This window comes from Chrysochloris asiatica, unplaced genomic scaffold (assembly GCF_000296735.1).
Source record: "Chrysochloris asiatica unplaced genomic scaffold, ChrAsi1.0 scaffold00312, whole genome shotgun sequence".
Taxonomy (NCBI): Eukaryota; Metazoa; Chordata; class Mammalia; order Afrosoricida; family Chrysochloridae; genus Chrysochloris; species Chrysochloris asiatica.
In genome coordinates, this window is record NW_006408830.1 from 2,349,433 (window position 1) to 2,372,829 (window position 23,397).

At 53.0% G+C, this 23,397-nt stretch overlaps 1 protein-coding gene across 1 annotated transcript in view; it reads right to left on the bottom strand.

Moving 5' to 3' along the window:
• The window catches only part of DOCK6 (dedicator of cytokinesis 6), a 56,351-nt gene that overhangs the window by 22,186 nt on the left and 10,768 nt on the right, over nucleotides 1-23,397 (bottom strand). The window contains exons 2-22 of the mRNA XM_006875130.1: nucleotides 20,022-20,109; nucleotides 18,876-19,051; nucleotides 18,652-18,720; nucleotides 18,296-18,425; nucleotides 16,716-16,928; nucleotides 13,610-13,695; nucleotides 12,255-12,321; nucleotides 12,026-12,175; nucleotides 11,414-11,494; nucleotides 11,177-11,330; nucleotides 10,589-10,716; nucleotides 10,408-10,501; nucleotides 9,901-10,063; nucleotides 7,100-7,217; nucleotides 6,953-7,023; nucleotides 6,600-6,738; nucleotides 6,422-6,523; nucleotides 5,616-5,702; nucleotides 5,039-5,270; nucleotides 4,611-4,772; nucleotides 2,130-2,293 (exon numbers count right to left, since the gene is read on the bottom strand). Of these exons, the coding sequence (XP_006875192.1) occupies nucleotides 2,130-2,293; nucleotides 4,611-4,772; nucleotides 5,039-5,270; nucleotides 5,616-5,702; nucleotides 6,422-6,523; nucleotides 6,600-6,738; nucleotides 6,953-7,023; nucleotides 7,100-7,217; nucleotides 9,901-10,063; nucleotides 10,408-10,501; nucleotides 10,589-10,716; nucleotides 11,177-11,330; nucleotides 11,414-11,494; nucleotides 12,026-12,175; nucleotides 12,255-12,321; nucleotides 13,610-13,695; nucleotides 16,716-16,928; nucleotides 18,296-18,425; nucleotides 18,652-18,720; nucleotides 18,876-19,051; nucleotides 20,022-20,109 (2,674 nt within the window). The remainder of the gene's footprint in view (nucleotides 1-2,129; nucleotides 2,294-4,610; nucleotides 4,773-5,038; nucleotides 5,271-5,615; nucleotides 5,703-6,421; nucleotides 6,524-6,599; nucleotides 6,739-6,952; nucleotides 7,024-7,099; nucleotides 7,218-9,900; nucleotides 10,064-10,407; nucleotides 10,502-10,588; nucleotides 10,717-11,176; nucleotides 11,331-11,413; nucleotides 11,495-12,025; nucleotides 12,176-12,254; nucleotides 12,322-13,609; nucleotides 13,696-16,715; nucleotides 16,929-18,295; nucleotides 18,426-18,651; nucleotides 18,721-18,875; nucleotides 19,052-20,021; nucleotides 20,110-23,397) is intronic.

Below are 23,397 nucleotides of genomic sequence, written 5' to 3' on the forward strand. Positions count from 1 at the left end.
CCTGTGTGTGGGTTGCTCTTGTCTACTGCCAAATTCTGCTGGCTGCTCAGATGCAAGGCTGGGCTGAGGATCGAGTCCTATATCCAAACCCTGCCTGTACTGCACCCTCTCTCCCAGGCTTGGGCCCCCATACTGAGCACTTTACTTCTAGTACTGACCACCTTTGAAAACTCAAGAGTGAGACCTTCATCTGACAGATGAGGAAACTGATGTTCAGTATTGCTGTTAGGCACACTTGAGTCAGTTCTGACTCTTAGCAATCCGATGCACAATAGAACAAAACACTCCCCGGTCCTGCACCATCCTCTTAACTGTTGCTACGCTTGAACTATGGCTGCAACCACTGTTCCAATCCATCTCCCTGGGGCTCTTCCTCTATTGTGCTGATCCTTAAACATGATGTCCTTCCTCCAGGGACTGGTCCATTCTGTCAACATGTCCAGAGTATGTGAGATAAAGTCTCACCATATTCCCTTCTAAGGAGCATTCTGGCTGTACCTCTTCTAAAACATTTGTTCATTCTTCTGGTAGTCTATTCAATATTCTTCATCAACGCCGTAATTTAAATGTATCCATTCTCCTCCTGTCTTGTCCAGCTTTCACAAGTATCTGAGACGACTGCAAATACCATGGCCTGTCTCAGGCACACCTTAGTCTTCGAAGTGACATCTTTGCTCTTGAAGATTTTAAAAAGGTCTTTTGCAGCAAATTTGCTCAGTGCAATATATCATTTAATTTCTTGATGGCTGCTTCCATGAGCATTGATTGTGAATCCAAGTAGAATGAAATCCTTGACAATTTCAGTATTTTCTCTGTTGATCATGATGCTGCTTATTGGTCCAGCTGTATGTTCATTTTCTTTATGTTGATGTGTAATCCACCACTCGTCTGTCAGCTTGTCACACTGTGGGGGTTTGCATGTTGCTGTGATTCTGAAAGCTATGCCACTGGTATTTCAAATACCAGCAGGGTCACCCATGGTGGACAGGCTTCAGCTGAGCTTCCAGACTAAGAAAGTCTAGGAAAAAGGAGCTATGTGACCAGTGAAAACCTTACGGATTACAAGGGCTCAGTGAGGGAAAGCCAACTGGTGGGGGTAGGAGAGCTAGGACGCAAACCCAGATTTATCTGAAGAGAGCCTTCCAGATGTGTGGGAAGTGACAGGGTAGTAGGAACTGCCCATGGGGTCACTCTGTCTCATGTGGGATGGGGAAGCCCACAGGCTCAGTTCTGTTCCAAGGGGACAGTTGTGAGGTGCCCAAGCAAAGGTGGTAAAGCTTGTGCATCAGTAAATTAAGGGTGAGGAACAGGGCCATGCGGGGATGGGGGGGATGGTGTGTGGTGAGAGATTGGAGGGGAACAGATTTGTGCATCATTTGCATGCCATTTGCATATCACCCCTTCCCTTTGTTACCACCTGAGGCTGACATCTATGAGATGCAAGAGCCTGGCTCAGATGACCCTGTGGTGCCTTTGACACACAGCCCCAGAGGCAGGAAGTCCCGCCCTCTCCTTCAGGCAGCCCCCCACTCCTCCCCAAGGTTAGTTGGCACAGCAGGGTTGGCAGGAAGGGCTCATGCTCACACACGTGCAGGGGCAGGGAGGTAGGGGCACCTGTCTGGGGTCGGCCCCGCAATAAGGGGGCGCCCGCCGCAGCACAGCCTTGCTGCCCCCTGGAGCATAAGCAGAATTCACCCAGGAGTGTGAGCGGTCGATACCCTGGAGATACATGGAGAAGCGGCAGGGTGCCCAGCGTAAAACACCAAGCATGGATCACCCATGAGCCCCCATCGCCACGTGGAAAATGTGCATGTACATACGTGCAAATATGCAACTGCTGCACCTAGCACACGTGGTCCTCGTGGGACGCACATGTACATGTAACTGCTGCACCACGTCAAGCACTCCGACACCCAGTCTGGGACAGCCACCGGGTGGAGAGCCCAGTGCAAAGTCACAGCCCCCCACCCTGTGATGGCCAGAGCGGTCCCGCTGCCCACTGTCCAGGGTTGGAACACGCTGTTCTTCAACAGATAGTCTTCTCCACTCTCCTGGCAACAGTAATATCGGCCACCCCCCACGTGGCAGCCACGGCCACAGGCTGACCTTCTACCCCCACCGCGCTTTACCTTGCTGGCCAGGATGCGGGAGACCTCTTCGTCCACAGAGCTGGGGGCACCGGCCAGATCGGGGTTACTGCTGCTGATGCTCTTGGAACGCGCCAGGTAGAGACTTGTGGTGCGGCCAGGTCCACGGGACAGCGTGGCAGATTGTACAGTCACCGGAGAGGTCCCTGGGGAGCGAAGGACATGATCAATCATTGTCAACACACAGCCTGGTGAGCTCCAGACCTCTACTCAGCTGGCTGCCCTTGACAGCATCATTTTTCTTCTCTGAGCCTCCAGCTTCCTCCAAGTAAAATGGGTATATTGCTACCTCACAGGGATTCTGGGGAGAACGCAACACGACGACAGTGGTTGGCATTGTAAGTTTGTTGTGTGCTATTAAGAAAGTTTCCAATCACAGCCATCCTGTGTAGGGTTTCCGAGAACAGCTGGTGGGTTTGAATTGCTGACCTTGTGGTTAGCAGTCCAATGCTTATTCTACGGCGCCACATCAAGGCTAACAGGGTCATAATTAATCAGTTGTTTATTTATTTCAAAATGAATTTATTTCTTCACATATAATTAAAAGTTATGTCATAGTGTATCAGCTATCTACAACTGCACAGAAATGTGATAAACTCTCTGTTGCTAAGGGCGGCTGAGTCAGTTCGGATTCTTAGTGACCCTGTATAAAGGGCTTTTGAAGAGCCACTGGTTGATTTGAACTGCCAACCTAGCAGTCTAGTGCTTACCCTACAGCGCCACACCAGGTTCTCCAATACCCTATCGGTTGTTGTTAAGTGCCGTCGAGTCGATTTCAACCCATAGCAACCCTGTATATGGTTTTCCAAGGAGCAGCTGGTGAGCTTCAACCGCCAACCTTGCAGTTCAAATGGCTTTGCAGTCTGGTGCATCAACCCACAGCGCCATACCAGGACTCACCAACCTTGCAGTTCAAACTGGTCATGTGGTCCAGCGCTTACCAACTACATAGCCACACCAGGTTCTCTAATACCCTAGCTGTTGTTGTTAAGTGCCTTTGAGTACATTTTGAACCATAGCGACCCTGTATAGGGTTTCCCAGGAGCAGCTGGTAAGCCTGAACCGCCGACCTTGCAGTTCAAAAGGCTGTGCAGTCTGGCACATTAGCCCACAGCGCCACACCAGGACTCCAATACCCTGTCTTGTTGTTGTTGTTGTTATGTGCCATGGAGTTGTTTCCGACTCACAGCGACCCTGTACAGGGTTTCCGAGGCTGTAAATCTTTACAGGAGCAGAAAGCCTCATCTTTTTCCTGCAGAACAGCTGGTAATTTTGAACTGTTAACCATGAGATTAGCAGCCTGATTTGTAACCACTATGCTACCAGAGCTCCTATCTAGAAGGCAGCAAAAGTAGATTGTGACTGTGTATAAAGCTGCCTAGCATTTATAGGCAACGCTGCTCTACAGAGACAATCATCAGCAATCACTATTAATTATTTAGCAGATAAGAAAAAGTCCCGCTTGACTGAGTGCTCCCCGTGGGCCAAGCATTTGGTATGGGTTATAATGTCATTTAATAAGCACTGGTGGCAGCGTGGCTTAATTGTTCGGTTTAGGTTGGTGGTTCAAGCCTATCAACTACTCTCCAGAGAAAAAAAATGAAGCATTGTGTTTCCGTAAAGATTTACAGTCTCAGAAAACCTCAGAGTGGGTCTACGTTATCCTGTGGGGTCACTATGAGTTGGGATTCACTACATAGCAGTGCGTTTGTCTTTTGCTTTTACTGGAGTCCTGGTGCGGTTCTAGGAGCTAATACGCTGGATCGCAAGGTTGGTTTGAACAGCATGGATGGCAGTTCAAGCTCACCAGCTGCTGCTCAGAAATCCTATACAGGGTCACTATGAGTCGGAACCAACTTGAAGGCACTTAACAACATAACACAGTCATTTAGTATTTTACCAGCATCCCATGATGGGGCTACAAATGCCTCTGAGTGGTGCAAACAGTTAAGTGTTGTTAACTGCAAGGACAGAGGTATAAGTTGACCCAGAGGTACCTTGGAAAAAAGGCCTGGTGATCTTCCAAAAAAACCAGCCACTGAAAACCCTATGGGCATAACTCTACTCTGACACACACGGGTCGCCATGACTATAAGAGTTTTGTATTATTATCCCCATTTTACAGATGGGAAAATAATACCCAGAGGTGACATGACTTGTACACGGTTATAGGGGGCCGAGTTGGGATTTAAACCCAGGCAGTTTACCTAGAGTCCCTGCTCCAGTTTACCTAGAGTCCCTGCTCCAAGCTCCCTAAGATGCTTGCTGACTGGCTAGGTTATCTGTCAGTCAAGTTTACAAAGAACACACCACTGCAGGTGAGGCAAAAGTAGGCATAACTTCCTATCTCTAGCAAGTAGCTCAAACAAGCCAAGGCCTGTGCCGCCTCAGGGCCTTTGCACGTGCTGCTCCCTCTCAGGTATTTCCTGTGAGCCCTCCCCAGAGTCTCCCGCCAACACTCACCGCCCAGGGGGCTAAGCTCAGCACCAGGCAAGCGGAAGGCACAGTGGACATAGGCAGCCAGCAACGGGCAGTGACCACGGGCATCCTGGGCAGCCTCCAGGCTCCGGTGGACAAGGCTGACTACATGGACCATTGCTTCAAAGACTCCACGGCCCAGATTCACTGCTGGGCAGAGCAGAGGTTGAGGACTAGGGTCAAATATCTCCTCCTCCCCACCCATTTTCCAGAGGAAGAGACTGAAGGTCTAAGAGGTCATGTGGCCACTAGGGGAGCACACAGGACTTGATATGAGGCCAGGGGACTGAGGGGCCACTTTCCAGATGGGAAAACTGAGGTCAGAGAGAGATAAAAGGCTATGGGAAGTCACACATGACAGAGGGCTGAGGAGGTGTTTTCCAGATGGAGAAACTGAGGCCATGACATCTCACCAATCTGGCCACCAATGATAGGGGGCCGCACGACCAGATGCACGAGCTTGTCCAGCACATGGTGGGAGAATGCGACAAGAGGCTCGGGGCTGGCCAAGCGTAGTGCTGCCAAGCTAGCGCGAAGCTCTGGTTCCACGGTACCCTCACTCAGGACCGCATCCTTGAGGCGGAATGGGAAGGCCCCCTCCTCCAGAACATGTACCAGCGTGAAGAACTTATCCAAATGAGGATCCTGGGGGAGGGGGAGGGGGTGAGCAGGGCAGGCCTCCCTCAGGGGTGGACTGGGGCGGGGGGGCTGAGTGGGTAGAGGCCCCACAGATGAGCAGGCATGACAAGGGACCACTGAGCCTTTCAGGAAGACAGGCAAAGGTGAGTGAGCAGGACAAGTGGGCAGGCCCAAGGTCCCAGGGGAAGTTGGCATGGCCACCCATCCCCTGCCTGACTCAGCAGCGTCCCTGAGCACCCAGGCCGGGCTGACCACAGTCACGTCCACAGTCCGAGGCCAAACTTCCCTGGCCAACGGGAAGTGTTGCCCAATCCCAGGGCAGGATTCCTGGCTCCCCAGCCCATCCCGTACCTGGGGGTGCACAGAAGATATGGCCAGGAGCTCCACGCTGAACACACCCTTGTGACCATCCACCCAGCGCATGCCTGGTAGTGCGACCTATGGGAGGGAGGCACCAAGTGGGCACTGGCCTGCCCCTCCCCTGCTGGCCACAGCCCCAGCCATTGCGACACTGGCCCAGCCTGGGGATGGCCCAGAGAGGGTGTTGATGGGTCCACCAGGCAGGTGGGAGCACAGGTGGTGATGGAGAGGACCCAGAGTCACTAATGGGAGACAGTGGCCAGGAGCAAGGGGGTGGTGAAGGAGGGTGGAGGTGGGCACATCAACGGGGAATCGGAAGGGACACGAACGGCGGTGACAACTCAAAACTGCCCCGTAGGATTTCTGAGGCTGAAAATCTTTACAATTCACAGAGCACGGTGATTCTATAGGATAAACACAGACTGTGAACCACAAGGTTAGCAGTTTGAACCCACTCTTCAGGAGAAAGATGAGGCTTTCTGGAAAAGATTTAAAACCTCGGCAGCCCCATATAGGGTTGTTATGAGGCAGAACCAACTTGACAGCACTTAACAATGAACAATAAACCTTTAAGGGAACAGACAGCTGCATCTTTCTCCCTCAGAGCAGCTGGTAGGTTAGAACTTCTGAATTAGCGGTGTAACGCTTAACTCACTGTGCCACCAGGGCTCCTTAACAGGAAGGAAGGTGGTGTTGATGGTGGAACGTAAGGCAGGAGGCAATAATGGGTGTCCGGGATGCCCCAGGGGCATGTTGGGAGACTGGGGGGGACACTGAGGCCAAGGCAGGGCACGTACGTCTGGTGTGAGCATGGAGTAGCTGGGCGGAGGCCGATCCACAGACACAGGCAGGCAGAAGGGGCCGGTCCTCAGGCGGCCATGCTGCAGTAGTGGGATCCACTGCAGAGAGACGGGATTAGGTCGGTGGGAAGGGCGGCTGGGTTGTGGTCAGCTCAGGCTGGGATGGGGTACTCACAGTGAAGCCCACGGGGGTTTCCAGGGCTGTGCCAGGCCGAGGCTGGCAGCTGACATGGTAGAAGGTGAAGAGCAGGTGGTGGTTATCGGTCACACAGGCCGGAAGACGTAGTTTGAACTCCTCATAGAATTCAGGGGACCTGGCCGTGTGGAGTGGGTGAGCTTTGCTGGGGACTAGGAACCTCCTGCACAATCCCCGTGTGGCTGGGGCCCCTCCTCTGTCCCAGATCTTATTCCTCCTCCCAGACCTGTGGCTCGTGGTCGGCCCACTGCCTGGGGATCCCCTCATTCTGCTCCATCTCCCTCCCACACCCCATGCCAGCTGCAGCCCCATCATGTGCTGCTCCCACACACTTGTTGTGGTAGACCACTGGGGTGAAGGCCTCTCGAACGAACTCACTGCAGCTGGACTTGCCGAAGATGACCTGGGGGAGTGGATCATGAGGGGCCGCCAGGGGTACCCGCAGCCCTGCCCCCACCACCCTGGGTATAGCCACAGACCGGCAGGGCCTGGCTGGGGTCCTCGCCCGCCATGTACTGCACGCGTACGGCCAGGTTGCGCACGGAGCCCTGGCGGCTACTGAAGTTGAGGCTGTGTGGGTACACGTACAGCAGGTTCCTGGGAGTGGGGAGATGGGAAGGTCAGAGGGCACATACGGCCCAGCCCAGGGACACCAGAGGAGGCAGGAACAAACCTGGGCCTGGAGACATGGGGTCTGGGAGGAAAGCCAGGAAACAAAATGTGTGTCCACTGTTAAATGAAAATCTAATTTGTTCTGTAAACTTTCATCCAAACCACACACACACAAAAAAACGGTCCATGGGGACATCTGGGGGCATGGATGGGGGATACAGAGGGGCTCTGGGGTTCTGATGGCCAGGAACACATGGATGCGCCCGGAGTTCTAATAGAACAGAGTGATGTCAGGAGCAGCTTCTAGGTCAAGTAACACTCCAGGACCAAGTTCCACGAAGGTGCCCCACCCAGGCTGATCCTCCCCTCACCAGGTTCCGGGACTGGTCTCTAGGGCATCATTGAGTTAGCTGAGAGCAGATAACCACAGTGGAGGTTAGAAAGACTCTAGATAAACAGCTGATGCTGATAAATGCCTCACTGTTATTACTGTTAATGTTATTGTGCCTCCCAACAGGTAGGGAAACTGAGGCTCAGCGAGGTTGAGCCGCAGGGTCCCCCAGCATGTGGGTTGGAAGTTGGCCTCTCCTCTACCCATGAGCTGCCCCCACCTGGCCCTGAGCCCCAGGCAGCATGATTCCAGCGTGGCTCAGCCAGACACTCGCCTGATGCAACTGTCGCACCACCGCCAGACACTTACACAACACGGGCATCCAGCCTGGCCAGTTAACGATTGACCGGGGGTTAAGGGGGTGTCAGCGCATAAAAGGCCGTGGCAGCAAGCAGCGGTACTGTGCCTGCACCCCAGACCCTCAGCCATGGCCATGCTCGCTCTGTGTCTGCTGTGGATTCTGGTGACAGCAGCCCGGCCTGTCCTAGCAGCCCCCACGGGAGGCCCAGAGCCAGCTCGGTATGAGGAGCTGACCGTGCTCTTCCACGGCGCCCTGCAGCTGAGCCAGGCCCTCAACAACATGTACCGGGCCACAGAGGCACAGCTGATGGAGGCTGGACAGAGCCTGAGCCTCTGTGGTCAGGTACTGAGGCACTTAGGGCAGGAGGTCAGCCAGGGCCAGGCCACGGCCCAGGAACTTCACACAAGTCTCTTGGAGATTCAGGTGGGCACTGCAGCCAGGACACTGTTGGGTGGGTAGGGGTCTGCAGTGGAATTACTGTCTATAGAGTGACCAGCCATCCCAATTTGCCCAGGGCTGTGGGGGTTTGGAGGCGTGGTCTTTTCATTGAGAAAGTTAGGAAAGACCTGGGCAACAAGACCCAACCGGCCAGCCACCTAACGATCCCCATCTGGTGAGCAGGCGGAGGAGAATGTACTGCAGCTGCAGGCAGAAGCCATGATGCAGGTGTTGGGGGAAGTAGCTCAGCTGCAACAGAAGCTTCGAGAAAGAGTGCAGTGGCTGGAAGTCCGGGTGCGTGGTGCCCGACTGCGCCATGTCCACCACGAATTGGAGGCCTTAAAGGTAAGGAGCTCTCGGTCTGGGGGGGATAAGACCTTGATTTCTGACTAGAACTTGTTTTTGAACCTGGAGTCCCAGAGGCAGCCTCCCAGCTCCATGGCCTCAGTTTCCCCATTTGCAACTATGGGCACTAAGCGGAGTCTGGGATTCAATATGAGCAAAATACTCAGCTTGGGGCAGAGTACACAGCAGGCACTCAATACATGCTGTTTAGAATGTTTTAGAGTAATTGCTAATATTCACTGAGGGCCCTTAAGTATCAAGCCCTTTCAACCCATAGGATCCTCACGGCCCCATGAGGAGATAACTATTTTATTCCCATTTTACAGATGGGAAAGCTGAGGTCACAGAGGTTCTATGACTTGCTGGGGCACACAGCAGAATAGGAGAGGGTGGGATCTGGAGTCCTGGTGTCACAGTGGTTAAGTGCTGAGCTGCTATCCCTAAGGTTGATAGTTCAAACCCACTTGAGAGAAAGAAGTGGCAGAAGCCCTTTGGGGCAGCTTTGCTGTCCAGAAGAATTGACCTGAGGGCAGTGGGTATGGTTTGGGATTTGGGCAGGGTGGGGACTGGGAGGTAGGATGGCCCTAGCTGAAGTTTCCGTCCCATCCCTGCAGGTTCGTGCCGACAAGCAGAGTCACATTGTGTGGACCCTGGTAGGCCACGTGCAGCGGCAGAAACGGGAGATGGCGGCCCAGCAGCGAAGGCTGCAGAAGATCCAGCAGCGGTAAGCCTGGTGGTGGGGGGCTGCCTGAGGGGACCAGACCAGCAGGGCAGCCGGACAGGACCACCTCCCTTGGCTGACCCACACCTCTCTCCCCAGACTCCACACAGCGGCACTCCCAGCCTGAGTCCACCTGGGCGGAACTGAGAACCAGATACACAGCCAGGGACGTTTCCATGGTTCTGCACAGACCCACACAGGGAGGCCCTGCCTGTCCGATGCAGTCAGCCAGGGCGCCGGGCCCCGCTTCCCGCCACGGAGAGCCGGAAGCAGGCAGGACACAGGCAGAGAGGACACGGCCCCGTTCGGGAAGGGTGGAGGAAGGACATATGCCCACTGGTGGCCACACAAGCTCATTAAAGCAGAAAAGCAGAGTGATGTCATGAGCCCATCTGTGTCTGTGTGTCTGGACTGGGGGCTTCCCCAGCCTGATACCTGCCCAATTCGAGAGCCATCTGCGCCAGGGCTGTACCTGTAGCTGGTGTGGGGGGCGTAGACCTCCCGGGCGGGGAACTCCAACATCTCCTTGGTGGGTCGGCCCCGGGGGTCTGGGTAAGGCTTGATGTGTAGTAGCTCCGGAGAGAGGCAGAAGTGGGGGCTCTCAGGGGCCGGGGAGATGTCGATCTTGAGCTGGGCTGAGGGGAGGCAGCCAGTTGGCATCCTCCTGGGAGTCTCGTGGCCGGGCCTCCCTTACTCTCCCACCCTACCTTTCTGGTGGCCACTACCGTTACTCCTCTGTCTGTCTCACCCAGGCATGACCATCTCTGCCTTTGGGACCTGCCCACCTCCCCTGGGTTACCTCTGTCTCAGTGAGTCTGCTTCTTGTCTGTGTCCCCATTAGAAGGCCCAGCCCCTGAGGGCGAGAGCTTGTCTGTCAGGGTCCCCACTGGGTCCCCAGGGCCAGCACAGTAAGCACTCAGTGTGTGCTTACTGAGTGACTGTAAGAACAACTCTCTGGTTTCTGGGGTGTGGCACGTACCGGTCACGGGCCGCAGGCGCCGCAGCAGGGAAGATGGGCGTCTCATGTCTGCCAGGAACTTGAAGAGGTCCTCGTCACTGAGTCGTTCTGCCTCCTGCCAGAACCCACCCCTGTGAGCCGGGATGAGGGGCTGAGGGTTCCTGGGTGCCACCCCCAGGCCCCTGTTCTACAGCTACAATACCTGCTTAAAGAAGTTGGTTACAGTTAGGGTTGCTGGACGGAAGCCGGAGAAGCTGCAAGGATCATCCCCACTGCTTGCTCGGTCCTGGGGTCCTCTACGGCGGCGGTCAGTCCAGGTGGGCCGGCGCTCTATGGCAGACAGTGTCAAAGACCGACGGATGAGAGACAGAGAAACAGAATCACAGACTCAGGCCTTGTACTGAGTGTGGCCACCAGAGGGCGCCCTCCCACTTCCCCCAGCTGCTAGGTCCTAGGGCGCCTGGAGTTGTGTTTAAGTGCTGTGTTGATTCGTAGTGATCCGGTATAGGCGTTCTAAGGAATGGCTGGTGGGTTTGAACAGCTGACCTTAGGCTTAGTAGTCCAGTGCCTATCCTATAGTGTCACACTAGGTGGTGTAAATGGTTAAGTCATCCATTAGTTACTAACGGAAAGGTTGGTGGTACAAATCCACTCAGAAGTCCCTCAGAAGAAAGGCCTGGTGATCTGTTTCTGAAAAACCCTACAGAGCACAGTTCCACCTGGACTCAACCGTAACTGGTTAGGGTGTCTGTGCCTTGTGGTCCCCCATCAGCGGGCCCTGCTTCCTCACCACCCTCGGAGTCTGAGTCCCGGTCAGACTGCCCAGTGCTGCTCACGATGTTGGCCAGGTGCACGGCTGTCCAGGCAAAGGGCATGCGGTAGCGGCCCAGGCGGGTGCAGAACTGCTCGGCTGCCAGGCGCAACTTCTCCAACTTCTCCTTGTTCTGTGAGGTGAACCCCAGGAGCTCAGCACTGGGCCCTATGGGGCTGGCCCCTCCTCCAGCCAGCGCAGCCTCCTCACACTCACCTTGGCTGCGTCCGCCTCCTTCAGTACCATGTAGGGCTCACAACATTCACTGATGTCTCCCTGCTGCAGCACCTTCTCCAGCTGGGGGCAAGCGGTTGAGTGACACACAGACATTCTGTCCGCCTGGGTTACTGCTCTAGCATCTTAAATAGATAGCTCATACTGCCTTCCCCGCCATCAAATTTCTCCCCCAAACCAAGTCCAGCCCACCTTTCACTTACTTGAAAGACCATCCCCACATTTATATTTTCATTTGGATATTAACAGAGGCTGTTCCAAGCATGGGCCTGGGCCGCAGGACCCTGGATTCTGCACCTGTTTTCCCATTTGAAAAATGCAGGTCCTGGCCACCCCGTGTCCATATGAGGACTAAAAGCGGGAACCCCAGTGAAGCCTGGCCATGAGAGGTGGATCTCATCTCACCAGCCACCTCGCCATCGGGAAAGCTTTGGAGATTCCCTCCCACAGAGATTTCCTCTAGGCTCCACCCCACTGCCTGTGCCCCCTCTCTGGCATCACAGCCCAATCACACAGACACGTCTGTCTCGTAGTGTGGGGCCCCTGTCTGTGGGGCTCAGATTCATCACCCCCTTGTCCAGCCCCAGCGGGCACCTTGATGACCAGAAAGATGTCAGGCGAGGGGTAGGTCACGGAGAAGATGGCAGAGCGGGCCAGGGTGGAGATGGCGGGGTGGGTGCCATGTGCTCGCAGCAGTCCCTTTGTGGAGTCCGAGTTCAGGTCGAAGTAGAAGTTCTCTGAAATCTGGGGACAAGAAGGGCAGCTGGGCCATCCCCCCAAGAAGCCCACAGCCCCCCGAAGGATGAGCAAAGGAGGCTCCTACCTTCTTTTTCTCCCGCACGTCGTACAGGGCCAAGATCCCGAAGATGGGCTCAATTTCAATCTCGAACCTGTGGGTGAGTGGGGGGCTCCAACAGAGGCTCTCCTAAGCCCTGTGCAGCCTCCCAGTCCCATCCCCGCTCCCTTGGAGGTCCCAGCCTGGCCCTGGTGCATTATGAAGGCATACGAGGCTCCATAGGGAACTATGGGCTTTACAAAAGGGGTACTTGCCTGAATTAGCAGCTCACACAGACCCACTCTTAACCTTGGCCCTAGTTTAGTTGACACAGAGGCAGCTTTTGGCCCAACAATCTCCCCATCTTGAAAGTGTCCACTCTGGGCCTCCTGTCGCCCCTAGGCTGTGACATGTCCTCCTTGCTACCGGGTTAATGAATCCCTTCCCTGCTTCTCTGAAAAGCCACTGTCTGCATGGTCTGGTCACAAACTAGAGGCTTCCACTTCCCTGAGGACAAAGTCCTACGTGGGCGCCAGTCCACCTTGTGCCTCATTTTCCCCTCTACAGATGGTCCAGTGGCCCAAAACGTGGGCGTGCCGGCTTCTACATGTACTGTGTCCCCAACCAGAGTGAGCTCACCCTCCCCTCTTCTCCCCGGACCCCTTTCCCTCCCCACAGCTGGGTCAGGAGCCTCTTCTGGGTCCCACACACCCAGCGCAACTCCACCACAGCTCAGCGATGTGGCCGGTACACAGTAGGTGTCAGTGTTTGCTGAATGGCTGAATGAGCCCACAGAGCCTGTTCCCAACCCCGTGCTTGTAAGGTCCACCTGGGCCTCAGGCCAGACAGGACACTCCCTTTCCTGTCCCTATTCGTCCATCCATTAGACAGGAACTTGGGGAGGGGAGAGGCCGGGCCAGGCTTGGGGCCAAGACCACATCCTGTTCAGGACATTCCCACGCGCTCTGGCTGCTCCCCAGGGGGCCTTGGGTGGCTGGAAGCCAGGCACAAGGTCGCCAGAACCCCAAAGAGGCCAAGGACTCACACCTCAGTTGGGTTATTCACACAAGTCTTGAGTTCCAGGGCACAAAGACTTCACAGCTCTGTGCCTCAGTTTCCCCACCCACACTCAACTCCACAAAACTGTGGTGATATATGGGAAGCACTGAGAACGGCGTCTGGCACATGTGGACACTTAATGGTTAGTGGTTTTGAGGATTAAAACAGAAGTTATCACCTCCCCTCAGAAAAGCCCTCAGGTGTCCTTCTGGGTCTAAGCACAGCACAAGGTGATGACCTTGCTCGTGTGCTAAGCGCCAAGTGTTGACCCTGCACTGGAACCCCACGTGGTCTCCACGCACATATGAGGTGAAGGTAGGGGTGGGCGGAGCAGCCCCACTCACTTGAGTGACAGGCACTTGACCAGGATCCTCTGTCCAAAGTGCTCGCGGGGCGGTTCCGGGCGGCTGCAGCGTTCCACGGCCTCATCCTGCCAAGAGCCAATGGGGGCGGCTGGACATCTCCTCCCGGAATGCCCAGCCTGGCTAGACTCCATTCAGCCTCCCACTTCAGAGCCATCCCAAGTGCTTCTCCCCAAGTCTGGAATGTCCTTCCTCCTCTCAGTGCTGGGCCGGCACTTCCTCCAGGCTGCTCAGGACACCCTGGGTGTTTACCATCACGGCACTACTCCATCTGACTAGGGTTTCCTAACGGATGGGGGTCTATGTGAAGGCCGACACTGGGTCTAACCTTGCACTACATTCCCAGTGTCTGCCGTAGAGAACATGCCGTGGATACAGAGGCATACTGTTGTTGTTGTTAAGAGTCATCGAGTCATTTCAGACTCATAGAAACCCTACATAGAGTTTCTAAGGAGTACCTGGTGAGTCTGAACCGCTGACCTTGTGGCTCAAACAGACTTTGAGGTTCAGTCCTTATCCTATAGCACCATACCAGGAAGCATACTGTAGGCCCCTACTAACAGCTGGTGGGATCAACACAGATGCAAACAGAAAGCATTCAATAAACATTGAAGGGACACACACAGAGTATAACTGTTGTTGTTAGGTGCCATCGAGTCGGTACTGACTCATAGGAACCCTTCGCACAACAGAATGAAACACTGCCCAATCTTGGGCCAACCTCACAACTGTTGTCACGCCTGAGTCTAACTAAGCACCCAATAAGAACCAATTGAAGAAATTTATGTAAGTATACAGTTAGTTGTTAAGTGCTGTTGAGCGACCCTGTGTAAGGTTTCCGATAAGTGACTGATGAGTTTGAACTGCCAACCTTGTGCTTCAAACCGATCTAGCAGTCAAGTGCTTATCCTACAGCAGCACACCAGGGCTCTGAGTATACAGTAAGTGCCCAGTAAATGCTGGCTGAATAATAACAAAGCAGTGTACTACCGTGCCAAGCAGCCCCAAAGGACAGAGTGGACTTGTTCCCCAGAGTTTCTGAGACGGTAAATCTTTACAGAAGCAAACTACCTCATCTTTCTCCTGAGCAGCTGCTGGTGGATTTGAACCATTGACTTTGAAGTTAACAACCCAACACTTAACCCACTGCACCATCAGGGCTCCTTGTTGTTGTTGTTAAGTGTCATCGAGTTGGTTCCGACCCATAGCGACCATGAACAGGGTTTCCGAGGCTGTAAATCTTTACGGGAGCAGAAAGCCTCATCTTTCTCCCATGGAGCAGCTGGTAGTTTTGAACTGCTGACATTGCGGTTCGAAGCCCAATTTGTAACCACTATGCTACCAGAGCTCCTTCAGGGCTCCTTAAAGAGGTAAATTTGTGGTTGTTAGTTAAGTGCCGGTTCTGACTCATAGCAATCCTGTACAGAGTTTCTGAGGAGCCACTGGTGAGTCTGAACTGCCAACAGACTGACCTTGCAATCCAATGTATTAGCCTGCAGCACCATACCAGAGAGATATATGTTGTTGACAAGTGCCATTGAGTCGGTTCCGACTCACAGCAACCCTGTATAGGGTTTTCAAGGAGCAGCTGGTGAGCTTGAACCTCCGACCTTGAGGTTCAAATCGACCCTACAGTCCAGCGCATTAACCCACAGTGCCACATAATAGGTATCTAATAAACGTTGGTTGAAAAACACAGGCAAGTACGTGCAGTAGAGGCTCAATTAATGTTCATTAAGTGCAGGGATATACACTAGGTGCCCAGTACATACTGCTTGATTAAACAAAGGAAGATACAGTAGGCACACAACAAACACTGTTAAATAAATATAGAGGTATGTATGTAGTAGATAGATGTTCCAGTGGCACTGTAGGATAAGCACAGCCATGCCTCGGGAAAAAGATGGGGCATTCTGCTCTAGAAAAGGCAAGCCTACATAGGGATCGTAGGAGTCAGAAACAATTCAACGGCAGTGGGGTGTTTTATGTAATTGTTGTTGTTGTTGTTAAGTGCTGTCAAATGTCCGTGAAAGTGACTGAATAAATATATTGAAGTTACCACAGACTTCATTTTTCTTGGATCAACCATCAACACGCATGGAAGCAGCAGTCAAAAAATCAAACAACGTATCACATTAGGCAGATCTGCTGCACAAGACCTTGTTAAAGTGTTGAAGAGCAAAGATGTCAGCTTGAGGACTAAGGTGCGCCTGACCCAAGCCATGGTATTTTTAATAACCTCATATGCATGCTGAAAGCTGGACAGTGAATAAGGAAGATTGTAGAAGAATTGATGCATTTGAGTTATGGTGTTGGAGGAGATTATTGAAAGTGCCATGGGCTGCCCATAGAACCAACAGATCTGTGCTGGAAGAAGTGCAGCCAGAGTGTTCCTTGGAGCCAAACTCCATCTCTCCTACTTCGGACATATTGTCAGGAGGGACCAGTTGCTGAAGAAGGATATCATGTTTGGTAAGGTGGAGGGTCAGAGAAAAAGAGGAAGACCCCCAGTGAGATGGATTGGCAAAGTGGCAGCAATTGTGAGGTTGGCCCAGGATCGGGCAGTGTTTTGTTCTGTTGTGCATAGGGTCGCTATGAGTCGGTACTGACTCAATGGCACCTAACAACAACAACAACAGACAGTAAAACATGGAGTCCTGGTAGCACAACGGTTTAGCACTCAGCTGTGAATGGAAAGATTCATGGTTCAAACCCACCAGCTGCTTTGCAGGAGAAAAGATCTGGCAATCTGCTCTTGTAAGGACTGCAGCCTTGAAAACCCTGTTAGGGTCACTATGAGTCAAAATCCACTAGAATACAATGGGCTTGATTTTGGTTTCTAACTATAAAAACAATCAACTCAGCAGCAATGGGAAATGAAACAGCATCAACTCGACAGCACCCAACAATAATATATGATAAAGGTCATGTGTGTCACAGTAGAACTATGTTTCAATGGGTTTCCAATGGCTGATTTTTCTGAAGTAGATCACCAGGCCTTTCTTCTGAGGTGCTTCTGGGTAGACTCGAACCACCCACTCTAGTAGTCAAGTATGTTAATTGTTTGCACTACCCAATAGGCACCCACCTCATCAGGCGCTGGGTAGAGGATGAGCAGGGCGCTGGCCCGGTGCTGCCGTCGCAGGACCTCATTCCGCCGATCCACATCCTCTGGGGCTGTGCGCTCCAGCAGTGAGGGCAACAACGAGTCGGCCGCCAAGTTCCTCAGGTCAAAGATGCCAGAGGCACCGCTGCCTCGTGGAGTGTCGTCTGGGGAACTTGAGCAACGCCGGGGATCTTCCTACCAGTAGAGAATGTGCAAGCACTGAGCACCAGCTGGATGCACCCTCACCCCAACTGGGTGGAACTATCTTTATGCCCATTCTATAATTGGGGAAGGAGCTCTAGTAGCGTAGTGGTTACGAATCGGGCTGTGAACCACAAGGTCAGCAGTTTGAAACTACCAGCTGTTTCACAGGAGAAAGATGAGGCATTCTGCTCCCGTAAAGATTTACAGCCTCGGAAACTCTGTACAGGGTCGCTATGGGTCAGAACCGACTCCACGGCACATAACAACAACAACAAATAATTGGGGAAGCTGAAGGCTATAGGAGGTACCTAGAGAATTTGCTCACCCCCTTTCCAGAAATTTCTGTATGGAGACCACCTTTTCCTTGCAAGAGGCTACCTCCATGCCTCCATCCTGGGCTTCATGTGACCCTAGACTAGTCATTCAGAACACATCATCTGCTGACTCTAGGAATTGGTTCCAAAGTGAGGACATGCTAGGGTTGGGCCAATGAGAGCCTTTCCTGGGACTTTGCTCACTGTTGCCAGGGGAGGGGAAGTGTTCCCCCCATGAGAGCTGCCATTGTTGACCCTAGGACTCTGCTTAACTCCCCACATTCAGCTGTAGCCAGATGCCTGGTTCAAACCCCCGAATGGTACTATGACCCTAAGTTTCTGATCCCCAACCCTAACGATTTCAGCTTCCCATCTGTCAAATGGCTTAATAATCATCTAAACATAACAACAATGGAAATAATGGCTTATGCTTACTGGTACAGTTGTTGTTAAGTGCCGTCAAGTCGGTTCCGACCCACAGCGACCCTATTGAGGGTTTCCAAGGAGTGGCTGGTGGGTTTGAACCACAGATTTTGAGGTTCAAACCAACCTTGAAGTTAAGTGCTTATCCTACAGCGCCATACCAGGACTCCAATAAATGTTGGTTGACAGAGAAATATAAGTTTACGACTCAGCAGACCAGGGAAAGTCCTCTACAAACTCTACTGTGCCTGTTTCCATATCAGCAACATGGCTGTGGTTGCCCCGTCCTCACAGGATGAAAGGAGAATGAGTGTGGAGTATTTAGCAAGCACACAATTCAGTGCCTCCAACTATTACCCTTAGGAGTCTTGTTAAGGTGCTGTAGGATGAGCACTGGTCTGCTAAATACAAGGTCAGTGGTTCAAACCCACCAGCGGCTTCTTGGAAACCCCATAGAGGGTTGCTATGAGTCGCAACCGACCCGATGACACTTAACATTATCCTTAACTTTTTACTCAGCAAGTGGATACATTTCCTTTTGGTCTCAGGTCTATTTGGGTCTGTTTCCTGTCACGTGTGACCAAGATCCTGGGAAGAACCCATGGAAGGTGGCTCCCTCACCGAGTCCTGAGGATTAGTCTTCTCGTCCCCAAAGACATCCTGCTCAAAGACCTGGCGGGTGAGGCCCTTCTGTCGCTCCCGCTGTGTCTCCGAGGTGATGGGGTTGTACGCTGCACTCAGATGCTGGTACCTGGCAGGAGACAGGTCTGGATGGGAAGTGGGGCTGAGGGCTCCCCAGGGGTCCCTGATGAGATCTGCAAGATCATCCCCCGCTCCCTGCGCTCCAACAGAGAAGTCCAGCTATCCGTGCAAAACCAGCAGGAAGATAAACAGGAAGACCAGTCACAGACAACAGCTGGGCTCTCCTGGGCTCAGACCCAGCCTCTTGCTGGCCCCTCACCCCCAGGCAGACACACCTCCTATGGACGATGACCCAGTCCTCCGTGTACATCTCCACGGCAGCCCTCACCTGGGCATCCAGCTTCCTGTGGAAAATACAATCGGGGGAACAGAGGAGATTGAGATTATATTAGGATGGGGAGAGGAGACTCAGACAGAGACAGAGGCACTCCGTCAACGTCACAGAGTCAGGAGGCTGATGGGAAAGGCTGTGTGGATAGGGTGGAGAAGGGGCACCCACCCATCCTCGGGGATCCCAGGCTCCGTGGTCCGGCATTCCCGAGGCTGCAGTACCAGCTCCAGGTCATCAGTTGGAAACTCGACCAGATCCCGGAGGGGCCCAGGCTCAGCATCTGGTGGCCGGCTCAGCAGCACCTCCTCGAAGTCCAGGGGCTGGATGACCTCAGTCAGTGGGACCTGGGTCAGAGTGAAGGGGCTGTGACCTCCTGCCCCCAAGACTGGGGTTGGGAGGCACCAGATGGGGGTAGGGCTGTACAGGCCTTAGGGTAGGAGCCCTGGTAACAGGGTGAGTTAAGTATTGGACTGCTAAGCGAGATTGGCAATTCAAGCCCAATAGCTGTCCCATGGAAGAAAGAAGTGGCAGTCTGCTTCCGTAAAGATTTACAGCCTCAGAAACCTATGAAGCAGTTCTCCTCTATCCTACAGGGTCACTGTGAGTTGGGATTGATGACAGTGGTTTTAGTGTGAGGTCTGGGGTGCTGCAGCATAAACACTGGAATGCTAACTGCAAGGTCAGTAGGTGGTTCAAACCCACTAGCTACTCCACAGGAGAAAGATGAGGTTTTCTGCTCCCATAAAGATTTACAGTCTTGGAAACCCTCCACAGGGTCGCTATGAGTTGGAATTGACTCGGTGGTGTGGGTTTTGGTGGGAGTCACAGAGGGTGCTGGAGCTATGGAGGGGCCAGGGAGGACAGTGGCCCCATCAGCCGCTCCTCCCCCACCCAGCCCCAATCCAGTCTCTCCTTCCAGGCGCTCCAGGCAGGCAGGAAATCACACCCTGGTGCCTGGAGGGCAGGAAACTAAGGGTGGAAGGAAAGGCGAGTGCACAGACTGTCTGAAGGACGCCCCTGGCCAAATGGACCTCCCTCCCTACTGCAGCCTGAAGGATCACCCATTCCTCCCCCACCATCACCACCTGGGTGGTCCAGGCAGCAAGAGAAGGGGCCCTTCGCCCTGACCACCCATAATGCTGCTCCCCCTCAGGAAGCTGTATCCAGGGAGTTTTCCCTCCCCCCATGGGAAACAGGAATGAGACACAGCACTGGACCAGGGCCGGGCCTCCTTCCTTGAGACTTGCTGGTTTTCACAGGAAAGGCCCTTCCTGAGGGCAGAGTCCTGGCGGCAGGCACCCCCCAAACACGTACCCCCAGGGAGCTGCTGCTGCGTCTACTGGAGTGAGGAGAGCCACTGTGTTCCCGCGATACCTGCTTCCGTACCTCGGCGGCCACCATCCTGTGGGGGGAGAGTCCAGGCTGTGGATGGAAAACAAACCAGGCCAGGGGATCTCCGCCCCCTACAAGGTGTGCCTAGGGTTCTCCCATGCACACATGGGGGTCTGCCATTGGGTGGGCCGTGAGGACTGACTTCCTCACACGAGGGGGAAGGGGCCTCTGTCCACACTGTTGTTAGGTGCTACTGTTTGGTTCCAACCCATAGTGACCTTACCCACAACAGAAGGAAACTCTGTCCTGTCCTGGACCAGCTTCATACTTGTTGCATTGGAGTGCTGGTGTTGTAGCCACTATGCCAAGTCACCCTGGTGTCCCCAAACACATTCACCCTGCTTCCTGGATCCCATCCAAGAATGTGTACCCTGTCCTGCCCTTGCTAAGGGGCCTTGAGCAAGTCACTTTACTCATCTGTAACCACCTTGACCTCACAGGGCTGCAGAGGATGGGTTTGGCATTCTGTGAGCACCCCACACCCATACCTTCTCAGGGCATGTGTAAGGGGAGGCTGCCCCATGTGGGCAATCCTGGCGGCCTGTGGAGCCAAGAGGGTGAGGTTGGTGGACCACCACAGTCCTGGGTCGCTTTTATCTGAGATGGTCTTTCAAGTCAGGGAGAAAGAGAGTGAGAGGCAAGACCTGGATGAAAGGGGAATGGGCACTGGATCAGGAATTGGGAGCAGACCCAGAGAGGTGAGGATCCCCCTAGGCTGAGCCTAGAGCAAGAGGTGGTAAAGGGCCTTGCAATTATCTGGGGGAAGTGTGAGCCAGGAAATGGGAGCAGCACGTGCAAAGATCCTGAGGTAAGTCCTGTCTGTGTTCTATCCCACTGTGGGAGGAAGGCGCATGGGGAGGGACCCAGCCCCCTGGATTTCTGAATGCAGGAGCTAGAAGAGGGGAACCCAGTACATAACAGGTGCTCAGTTTTTTTTTTTCCTTAAATGGAATGAGTGAATTCCTCCCAATTTGCCCAAATCTGCTCCCGGAATGAGTTGGGAGAGCCCCACACCTTTAAGCTGTGTGGCCTTGGGCAGCAGAATACCCTTTCTGGGCTTCAGTGCCTCTTAAAATTGAGAAGCTGATTGATTGCCTGGGTGTTTGAGGCCCACTCCCCTTCATTTGCCAATTTTCAGTGTGCTAGGAAACTTACTCATAGAGATTCACAGCAACCCTGATTAGACCTGGTCATGCGGTTTTCCAAGGGTGTCGTCTGTCTGGAAGCAGACCCCCACATTATACTCGGAACTGAATCATCAGCACTAGGTTTGGTTTAAGGGTCTTTGGTGATAACAGTGGTTAAGCACTCAGCTGGTAACCAAAAGGTCAGCGGTTCAAACCTGCCAGCTGCTCTGCAGGAGAACCATGTGGTAGGCAGTCAGTCTGCTTCTGTAAAGATTTACAGTTTTGGAAACCCTGTGGGGGCAATTCTGTGTCCTATAGGAGCCTTACGAATTGGAATCGATGTAAAGATAACAGGTTTTCGAGGAAACTTAAGCACTTGATTATTAGCTGAGAGGTTGGTGGTTCGAACCCACCCAGAGGCACCTATGGAGACACACCCGGTGATCTGTTTCTGAAGTGCTAGTCTTAAAAATCCTACTGGAGTGTTTTCCAGTCGGGTTTGACATCAGCTCAACTGTAACTAACAAAATTCATAATAATAATAGATATAAAAAGTTGTGTCTACACAGGGCAGCGCTGAGGCTGCTGATCCAATGGCCCTTAGGGTACCAGGAAGGTGAATGTACACAGTGGCCGGGGTGACTCTAAAGGCAGGGGAGAGTAAAGGAGGATTGGGGCCAACTGGAACCCCAGCCCCATCTAAGGCTTCGGAATTCAAATCTCCGCCAGACAAATAAAACTTGCCCATGGCCCTGACCCAATGTGAGGTCTCTAATTTGGAACCCCAGCCTCATTCCTCCTCTGGCTCTGCATTTTATCTATTTCCTCTGTCAACAATTCCAAAGTCATACTTGTACCAGTTAGACGGTGACGGGGTTGGTTCTGGAAATTCAAAGGGTGCTAAAAACTAGGGTTCTGTCCTCAAATTGTTGAAGCTGGAGTGGCCTTCTCAGAACCTTGATCACAGGGGCTTACGAAAGATGCCGGGACAGGGGAAGAGGCTGGCCCTAGTCCCAGCTGGTCTGCAGCTGCTATCCCAGAGCAGGGAGAGGGCGGAGGGAGGGCTGGGCCTTCGAGAGAGAGGCCCCCGGAATGGGGAACAGCAGGGACCACAAGGCTGTGGCCACAGGAACCAGTTTACTGAGTCAAGAGCTCAGGACTCCACCTGAAGCGGGTTGTACGTAGGTGAGAGATCACCCCTTGCTAGGCCTCTGGGCTCAGGACAGTGCCCACATTATTGAGTATAAGGTCTGGCATACAGTTGTTGTTAGGTGCCATAGAATCGGTTCTAACTCGTCATATTCCTACATGGAACAGAACAAAACACTGCCCAGGTCTACAACATCCATCATTGCTGCCACTATGCCAGTCCGTTTCATTCAGGGTCTTCCTCTTTTCCACTAACTTTCTACTGTATTAAGCATGATGCCCTTCTCCAAGGATGGGTCTCTCCTGATAACATGTCCAAAGTACATGAGATGAAGTCTCACTGTCCCGGCTTCTAATAAGCATTCTGACTGTACTTCTTCCAACTCAGATCTGCTTTTCTTCTGGCAGTGCATGGCATTATATTGAATATTCTTCCCCAACACGGGAATTCGAAAGCTTCAATTCTTCCATCTTGCTTATTCACTGTCCAGCTTTAACATGCATGTGAGGTGATTGAAAAGACCAAGACTTGGGTCAGGCTCACCTTAGTCCTCAAAGTGAGAGTTTTGCTTTTTAACACTTTAAAAAAAGGTCTTTGGCAGCAGCAGATTTTCCTTGGCTGCTGCTCCTATGCGTGTTACTGTTGTTATCCAGTCGGTACTGACTCATAGAGACCCTATGCACAAGAGAACGAAACACTGCACGACCCCACACCAACCTCACAATTGTTGCTAGGCCTGGGCCCACTGCTGCTGACACTGTGTCTCTCCATCTCGCTGGGGGGTGGGGGGTTCTTCCTCTTTTTCTCTGACCTTCCACTTTACCAAACATAACATCCTTCTCCAGTGACTGGTCCCTCATGACAATATGTCCAAAGTATAAGAGGTGAAGTCTGACCATCCTAGCTTCCAAGGAACACTCTGGCTTCACTTCTTCCAACACAGATCTGTTGGTTCTTTTGGCAGCCCATGGTACTTTCAATATTCTCCTCCAACACCATAACTCAAAAGCATCAATTCTTC